Source organism: Branchiostoma belcheri, unplaced genomic scaffold, assembly GCF_001625305.1.
Source record: "Branchiostoma belcheri isolate BF01 breed outbred unplaced genomic scaffold, Haploidv18h27 scaffold16, whole genome shotgun sequence".
Lineage (NCBI taxonomy): Eukaryota > Metazoa > Chordata > Leptocardii > Amphioxiformes > Branchiostomatidae > Branchiostoma > Branchiostoma belcheri.
The window spans coordinates 2290683-2299692 of NW_017803046.1; the positions used below are offsets into that span (position 1 = coordinate 2290683).

The 9010-nt window shown below is 44.7% G+C and overlaps 2 protein-coding genes across 3 annotated transcripts in view; both read right to left on the minus strand.

The window, feature by feature from the left end:
* LOC109466026 (laminin subunit gamma-1-like) overlaps window positions 1-3149 on the minus strand; it is a 58829-nt gene extending 55680 nt beyond the window's left edge. For both annotated transcript variants that reach the window (XM_019763554.1, XM_019763553.1), the window contains exon 1: window positions 2570-3149. In XM_019763554.1, the coding sequence (XP_019619113.1) occupies window positions 2570-2984 (415 nt within the window). In that variant the 5' untranslated portion in view covers window positions 2985-3149. The remainder of the gene's footprint in view (window positions 1-2569) is intronic.
* Window positions 3150-3635: 486 nt separating this feature from the next.
* On the minus strand, window positions 3636-7829 carry LOC109465902 (galactosylceramide sulfotransferase-like). Its single transcript, XM_019763389.1, has 8 exons — window positions 7767-7829; window positions 7358-7437; window positions 6726-6907; window positions 6388-6544; window positions 5950-6187; window positions 5436-5581; window positions 4431-4575; window positions 3636-4298 (listed from the first exon to the last, which is right to left on the minus strand). Exons 1-8 carry the CDS (start codon window positions 7827-7829, stop codon window positions 4092-4094), a joined length of 1218 nt encoding a protein of 405 aa, XP_019618948.1. The 3' UTR covers window positions 3636-4091.
* Window positions 7830-9010: the final 1181 nt, after the last annotated feature.

The window sequence follows — 9010 nt, forward strand, 5'->3', positions numbered from 1 at the left end:
GTATCAGTTTCATTGTTGTTGGTATCATCAATACACAAAAAAAAAGGTGAAAATGGCTCTCTATAGCCCCAGGTTGTGTATTACCTCACCTCTATACAGACACTATTGTGCTAACAGTTATCACACCTATGGGCTCTTCACATTATCTCTTCACATGCGCATATCCTGTGTCCCTCTGGGGCTTCACATGTCTATGGACATGGAAATGTCAAGCTAGCCAGCAGAAATTAAAGTACTGGTTTCTCCACTTACAGATTCTTGCATTATACAATGTAGTTCAGTCTTCAATGAGTGCAAGTGATGTTGTAAAGATATAATCTCCTCTTCCATTAAACCTAATCAATTTGCATGGCTCTAATTGGACCAACATATGTGGGTGACACCTGTCCCTGGCCTTATCATGTCCATGCCCACGGCTATGCAAATGTCATTATCTTCAAGAAGGTCCAGTCTTCCTTTTCATCAGGAATAATCGCTACAGACTTTGCATGACAGAGAGGCAATCAGCTGAAACGACAGACATTCCTGCTGTCCCAATCAGGCCAATGCCGGGGACGGAAGTTTCGCTGCTTGCCCCCCTCCCCACTCTTCCATGTCCATTTGGCCTAGTTGAACACATCCTACCACACCTCTCCACGTGGTAGTGCTCAGTACTATCTCCATCCTTGAATTAGAAACTTATGTCGAGAGGTAGCAATTAGCAAAATTGGTTTAGTCTGCTCCCCACCCTGAGGTGGGGTTAGTGCTGGGCAAAGTCTGGCAGAGGTGACTCCAAATAGTTGGGTCCTGTTGCATCTACAAGTTTCCACTAATAGAAACATTCAAAACAAATATAACTCAAATGTCCAGACAGTAAAATCAACATATCAATCCTGACTGACCAAAGTTTACACTGTCGCTATCCAAAACAATTTGCCAAGTCATGTTCTCAATTTTTGCATCTGGATTTGGCATCTAATTTGTCAAAATACATGTGCAATTATTCAGATAATATTCAAAATATTATTTGGTTGACGTGACCCTTGCCAGAGGAATTCTAATAATATTACATCATGCATTTCTGAGATTACAGACAAACCTACATGCGAACAGTAGGTGTGTATTTGAAGCAAGCAATTTTTGACATTCATGACCAATGAACATTGTGAATAATTCAGTGCAATCAGTATGGGGTATTCCAAGAAAACTTTCACAACTGTTTGATATTTGTCCACATGTTTATCTTGGGTCAAAATGAGGGTGTGCTTCCCGCGACACCCTGACCTGTCGGACCCCCCAGCAAACCTTGCGCAATGCCTCCCCTGTATGACACGGGTTTTAGTCGCCTTTGTTAGGCTGGATTCCACCTCAATTGTCAATCAGACAAATGCTCCGGTGGGGGGTTGTTCCACTTTTAGCCCAGGTCATGCCTGAGGCTAACAGTGCTTGGATAACAGTGGACCGTTATCATTATGCTGCCCAACCGTTTGACAGCAACTACCCTAAAAAGGCTGTGATATTCCACTACCTGGGTAGAGGGGGGAGGCTCCACCAAAACTGTTGACATAACACAGGTCTTTATAAGGACTGTTTTCCCCAGGCATACCACAGGGAAAACCCTGGGCTACCAGAAATTATGGAAATCTGTGACACTCTTATCTAACACCATTTGTAATCCCTCACACATACAGGGCATTGTGACTTCAAGGCTACATATGTATAGCCTACTCCAATGCTTATTAGGAGACAGGCACATACAAGCACTTTGATGCTGTCCAGTTGACTAAAGGAGGCCCTATGATGTCCTGATACCCAGACTAGCAAAGCTACAGGACCCATACCAGACATTTTCCAGGCGGGCCCCTGCCCTACTTGCCAGGATATCCCGTCCCCCTTTTGTCTACAGGACCGCTCTAGCATTCCTGGTTTAGGGGAAATACACTTGTTTATTCTGGCCACCGAGAATAATTGAAACTTTATCTGTTTTTCTCTGGCAACCCAAAAATTCTTGGTGCTTCACATCGACCTATACAAACACAAGACGGGGGTTGACCTAAAAGTAAACAAGCGCTGATCTTTCTACCTTCCTCCGCTCCTAACAAACGTCCTAAATGTGGATCTGCTGCGGACACACTCCAGATCCGATTTTCTCAATCAAGCTGTAAGGTTTGTTTTGGTCTCTCGGGACTGGGGAAAGGTAAACTGGAATTCTGTCGGCCGATGGTCTGGCGTCTTGGGCGGCCATTTTGACCAATCACTGATGGCTGGAGCAGACCCAAGGCTGCACACACGCAGAGAATAAATCTTCTTTCCTACATTTCTCAACACCATTTTACTTATAGATATTACATGAATACAACCTTAAGACAATACCATACTGTTTGTACTTGTTTGTCGTAATGATTAGCGCACAGAGAAGTAAAATGCGGGTCATTCGGACATGGGTGTTGGTAGAACAAAGTTAGGCCGCTTGCTTGCGGACGGACCCCTGGCGGAGAGGGGGAGGGGGGCGAACTCGATACCGAACTTTTCGCTCTTTCGCAAAGTTTGTTTCTGACTTGTGTGCAATGTGTCTCTTTTTGTGTCTTACCTAGGGAGAGCGTGATGTTGACCTCGTTGGGATACTGGACTCCTTGCAGCATGGTTTCCGACTGCCACCAGGTCGTGTTGTCGTCGTTGTTGAAGTCGGTGAGGTATCTGGGAGGATGGGCGAGCCGAGGGCGAGCCGAGTCGCACATGTGGCAGGACTTGGTGACTCCCGTCACGCCGGTCTGCAGGCAGTACTCTATCGGAGGGTCCCCGCAAGTGTTGGTGGCCACAACCAGTTTGTTGAAGGCTGCATTCTCGAACTCAGGCATGCAGCGCTGAGCCCGACCCTGCCTGTCCACACACTCGCCCATCGTGTGGCGGCCCACGGCGCCCAGACACGGCGAAACGACGCCGAGAACACACGCTAAAAAGTTAAGGACCGTCCGAAAGCCCGGTCTACCTCTCCACCCCGCCATGCTGCCGTAAATCCCTGCCGTTGCGGATGAGTCGCGGCGTTTTCTCCGTCGTCCAAACACAGAAAATCCCCGGCTAGAACTACACCGCCTCCGAAACCGCAAACCTCAGCCAGCCTCAGCTCTGCTCCCAGGCCAAACGCGCACAGGAAGTAGGGACCGGCCCGGGCGGTAATTTATGCGCCATCAGCTGACTACTCGGCGCGGGAAATTTGAACGCGGAAGTCGGAACGTGTCCATTTCACCATCATTGTCCATTTCATATATATTGTACGACCAAGGAGGTTCTTGCCACAGATGATATGGACCTTACTAACCATCTGACAGCGTAAAAATGCGTTTTGTCTAAAAAAAGCGCTAGAATAATAGACTAGTAGAAGAATAACTTAAAGTAATTTGGAATTGAAGCAGTTGTATAGTGATCTGATGTGCATCTACAGCGCTACTATAAAATTTATTTGAATAAAATCTTAAGCTTGTGCACCGACTTGCAACTTTTACCTTAACGTCATTTCCTTGAAAAAAATATTCTCGGCGAAGTGCTTGGAAGATCTAGATAACACATTGAAACTGTAACTTCCCCCTCTCACCATTTCTACGACGAGTATGAAAGGACACCATACGGAGAAGAAGAGAAATGCACTCGAGGCTATGTCAAGTGGGATAACAGGTTTTTGTTGGTAAGAAGATTATATAGCTCGAGACTGAGAGAGCAAAAAGAATTCAAACAGAAAGCTCAAAATTCATCATAAAACTTTATAAATATTGGCCTAGACTGCCTACGGCAAAATGCCTGATTCAAATTGAAATGTTCACTAGTGCTTGATGCAAGCACATTGGAAACAAATATATTTGAGATGTCATGCCGTCAAGCTTACACTGTCACTGACCGTTGTTTTTCATTTCGTTTCAATTTTGTGCGGTGTTTCTTTGCATTTCTGAGACTACTTGTAATATCGATATCTACGTCAACTGAGTTCACTAGTGCTTGAAACGAATACATTTGTGAGATGTCTTGTTATAAAACTTGCACTGACCGTTGTTTTCTATTTCGTTTCAATTGTGTGCAATGTTTCGTTGGTAGACTACTTGTAATATTCCATATATGATTCACGTCATCGCAGCAAAGTATCTCTCTTTCAGAGCTCTTCCATAGTCATGAGTTCCCATATTCAGGAGACGGCAAAAGTTGCTGTCTAAGACAATTCTGTCGTTCCAAGCGCTGGCTTCCAACACCTTCTGTTTATAATTAGAGACATCCCCTTCCTCCTTACAGAACTGTGAAGTCACTCGGTTCAGGTGCTGGAACTGCTTCACCTGTAGAAGGCAAAAAGCTGTTTTAATGAACGGAGTTTACGTTTCTAAAATCCCACCACAAACATTTATTCCCTTCATCTAACTTAGATCCACGGATGTACAACGACTGTGGTGACATGGAAAGATACGAACTTCTGAGTAAAAGTCAGCTCCTTCATTTGCAACCTTTTCCCACAGGGTTCTGTTGAAGTGTTGATAGAGCATGTAGTCCGCTTTACTCCAGTTGTAGTGAGCCTCTCTAAGTTCCGGCGACAGTTTTGTTCCTTCGTTCGTATACCTGGGCAGAACATATGCATGGACTTGGTCAGCCAACATTTCCAGACAGTAAATTGATAGAATATTTCCTAATAGAGGAAACTTTGAAGTTGAAAACATCTAATTCTAACCATTCTTGATGTGTTCAGTTCATGAAATGTCGATATCACATGTATTGGGATTATTCAGACCAACATGTCCCAAAACCTTGTTACTTGAAATCCACTGTTGTGCAATTTCTATCTATTTACATGTACTAGTACTACTTCTACATTGCATCGTAGTCATTGAAGTTGTCAGCGTCTGTGTTAACACTTGAAACACAAAAGCTCAGAAAAGAAAACATCCGGCTTTGCATTAAACGCAAAATAACACGTGGATTACTAGTAGTTATCAAAATCGGTGTAACAAGCAAGGTACATATAATACACATACACGATGTCAGCCCCCACTTGTGGCACGAAAGTTGTTTAATCTCAAGTCAAAACAGGAAATTTGCTGATGATGCATGTTTTTCCCATCTGAGTCGGCGTCAGGAATAGGTTTTACGCAGTACTAGTTGTCAGGAGAGATCGGGATTTTATGTTACATCAATCTTTATTGCGCAACAATTGCAATGGATACAATGTATGGCAAGTGTACATGCACTGACACACATACGCTGGGTTGTACGAAAGACCAAAGGTACAATTCAACAAGGCCTCGTCGGGACAGTTCTCATGGTTCAAAACTTACAGTATTTCTGATCGTTCAAAACCTATTTCTTTTCGTTCCAAAAACCCATTTCTCATCGTTCAAAACTCATTTCTCTTCGCAAGTACATTTGGTTGTGAAACTCAAATTTCATCTTTTCTGTTTCACCGATTATGCTTCTATACTCACTCTTGGCTGTTGTGTATTCTGTAGAGAATGTCTGTCAGCTGCCAGCACATGTAGCGCTTCAGCAGGACTAGCGACTCGTCGAAGTACTCCAGCACCAGCACCAGCAGAAAATCCCGGTCCAACTGGGCGATGTAGTCACGGACGTCCTGATATCAAATCAATGAAAAGATTTACCAATATAATCAATGTCTCTGTTAAAATACCAAACACTCGTTGTTTAAAACGCATGTGAAGTGATATGATGATCTGTGAAAGGACTTTAGGTTTAAACTTTTAAGATCCTAAGTTGGATCGTCAGCGTCTGCTGTCATGTTGGTGTGACTATAGATGGCGACCGAATATTCGAAACGTTCAAAAAATGATTAAGCAGATATTGGGGCGGGATATCGTCGTTACGATTTCTGACTGCCTGGCTTATTTGACAGTCCATCACCCAACATAGAAGCCAGGCAGTAGTAAGAAGACATTACGATCTCCCACCCAAACATCTGCTTGGAGATAACTGTTAACATACATCTTCGTCTTCCCACAATGTCTTCGGGATACCGAGATCATACGCCATGAGATTCCTGGTCTTGGAGATGTTCCTGTGCGTGCACTCCGGCTTGCAGAGAGTAATGTTCATGGCACTGGACAAGACGTAGGCACGTTCCAGCTCCGCCGGGTTCTGCAGGAAGAACCGTTCAGGGTCATCTTTCGGCAGACCGTACTTTCGCCTCAAGTCAAAGTAGTTGATGGCGGACTGCAAGTGGCTGACAAATAGAAAAAAAGAGTTTTGAGTAGTGAATCATGGCGTGAACAATGTTAATTTTCCATAAACAATCAATACGAGAAATCCAAACCATGGCAACATGCTACTATGGAACCTCCAAGTGTTGGGAGGCTTTGGGAGGCCGAGATAAGTGCGTCAGCTCATTTGTGATTTATACCCGATGGTGACCTGTACTCTCACCTGTAAGGCTCCCTGACTATAGCCAGGTACGCGGTGTCGTTGGGCAGCAGGTTCCTGAAGATCTCCCTGTTGTACACCGTGTGGTCCACCAGCAGGTCGAAGGGCTGGCCGGGGATGGGCTGTAGGTAATCCTCCTTCTTCATCAGGTACGGCCAAGCTGGGGGTATGGGGTCGCGGTTGAGTGGCATATATACAGAAAATGAGCCTTTTCTGTTTGGTTCATACAACTTTTTTCACAACTTTTGTGACCGGCTCCTGATTGAGCAGAACAAAAGACTACTATACAGCTCTACTAACTGGGATACCCAGCGTTCTTCTTTACTGACGAATCAACTTACCGAGCTTCCATTCTTTGCTACTTGACAACACAAAATGAAGATGGCGGCGATACCCGAATCGCTTCAAGATGCACTGGACCGTTGTAGATCCGGCTTTGTGCACTTTGACGAAGGCAGCCCCGGTCTTCTCCTTACAGCGACCTCCTCCTGGTTGCTTTTCAACGTCGCCGACGATCTTAGACCTACCGGATTTTGCAAGAATTGCAATGTTGATGCACCATCTTTAATGTGCATTTGCGCTGACAAATATACCATTAGTAAAGTTATGTTAACTACGTTGCTCATTCTATATTTATCGGAAAATTCACGAAGATACCAGTAGCTTCAATAAGCAATCTTCCTTCCAATTCACACAACAGCTATACATAGAAATTTTATCGTTTATATCAATTCCCCAAAATGAAAGGACGATTTGTCTATCAAAGATGAATCCGTGTACATAACTTCGTTATTTTTGCACCAACTACGTTATATATGCATCACTACATCATAGATGACAATGTATCAGAGAAGCAAACCTTACTGTTTATCAACAGTTTGCAAGCTTCGGGAATAACGTGATTGTGATTGTAAACCCCACATAACGTTACACCCCTCCCCTTGGCTTAACATCATCATCAGCATTAACTTACCGGCCAGTATCGTTATAACAATTATAACAACTCAGAACAAAAATCCAAATATATAATGCCTGCGTGGTATCAACAGTACGCTATGGGGCAGAAACCTGGCAAATGACAGTAAGACAAGAGAAGAACCTTGACACTGCCGACCAAAGATGGCTGAGAACAATATTGAGGGTCAGGTGGCACCAGCACATCTCCAACGAGGAAGTACGTAGGAGAACAGGACAACCCAGCCTGTCCACCTTGGTACGCAGGGCGCGGGTAAGATGGCTAGGCCATGTGGCAAGGATGCCAAGAACACGCCTCCCCCGGATGGCACTGAACTGGGTACCACAAGGAAAAAGAAGGAGGGGGGGGGACAACAAATGACTTGGGAAAAAACTGTCATGAGAGACCTGGAAGTGATGGGTATCACTTGGGAGGGAGCCCGAAGGACAGCACAGGACAGGAGACAATGGAAAGCGGTGGAGGCCCGCATTGTCGACAGATGACTACAGCGGCGAAGATGATGATGATGATGATCGTTATAAGCCGCGGGCCGGACGACGCCCTGGACGATGTTTGACGTTACGTTGATGACGCCCGACGGAACAGACAAGTACGTCATGCCGACAACAAGTATCGCACAGATGAGAAGGCTGAATCCCTGACATACACATCTGTGTCTGTATCTGCATCTGTATCGGTATAGCCGGTATAACCGCCCTTCGGTGTTACGCACCAGCTGTGTACATGGCTTCTTACTGCTCGGTGTTGTCACTGTGGCGGTTCCTGGACTGGTTTTGTTCTTGGTCGAAGATGCCACCATTTAATAAGCAACAGTAATATTTGAAGTGTGCCTGGTGGACAAAAGAGTTGTCTTCGTCAATCTTGAGGAAGACCGTGATTCGCCGTCAATGAGGTCCAATCATTTTCACCTACCCTCTTGGACCATATACTATATGTTACACAAAAGGCCGATATTTTTATCTTCAAACTAACGATAAAAATATTGGCCTCTGTAATATAGATTATATGGTCCAAGAGGGTAGGTGAAAATGATTGGACCACATTGACGGCGAATTGCATGTGATATCTAAAGGGGCAAACAAACAAACGAAAACCATAACCTCCTTGAATGTACTTACTGAATTGCTTCTCAGGTCAGTCACGGCAAGGGTGCCTTCTGTAGATCTTTTCTCACTTCTTCTGCTCACTCGAAATCTGGCCACAAGGACTATGTTTAGGAAAACAACATACTCTACATACCTAGACAAAATCCACGAATGACATTGTTATTTATTTCGAATTAGACTTGCTAATCATGACAACTGTTTGTCTGTCCTCCTCACGTCATATAACTCTATAATACCCGGACCTGGCAATGTTGCCAAACCGGTTTCTTCCCTCCCAGTCATCCGCACCAAGGTGACCCCTGACCTGCACCACCCCATAACGCCCCCTGACGCTGCCCCAAATAAGCCACGTTCTCCGCCTACTTTATCTCCTAGCAGATTCGGTGTGGCAAAGAGATGTTATAGCCGCCTTTGGCCGCCTCTATCCAACATCGTGGGGCAAACGTTTATCATAAACGTGGATACAAGCAGCCAATGGTAACCCTAGGGTTAGCTAACCCTAAATTAGGGTTACATATCCCTAAATTAGAGCGTAACTCTAAAT

Excerpts from the sequence above, each read along its gene's own strand:
- LOC109465902 (XM_019763389.1), bottom strand. The coding sequence starts at position 7,829 with ATGCGGGCCTCCACCGCTTTCCATTGTCTCCTGTCCTGTGCTGTCCTT. Across the intron at positions 6,908-7,357 it reads TGTTATAACGATACTGGCCG|GTCTAAGATCGTCGGCGACG; the intron begins GTAAGTTAATGC and ends AAAATCCGGTAG. Across the intron at positions 6,188-6,387 it reads ATAGTCAGGGAGCCTTACAG|CCACTTGCAGTCCGCCATCA; the intron begins GTGAGAGTACAG and ends TCTATTTGTCAG.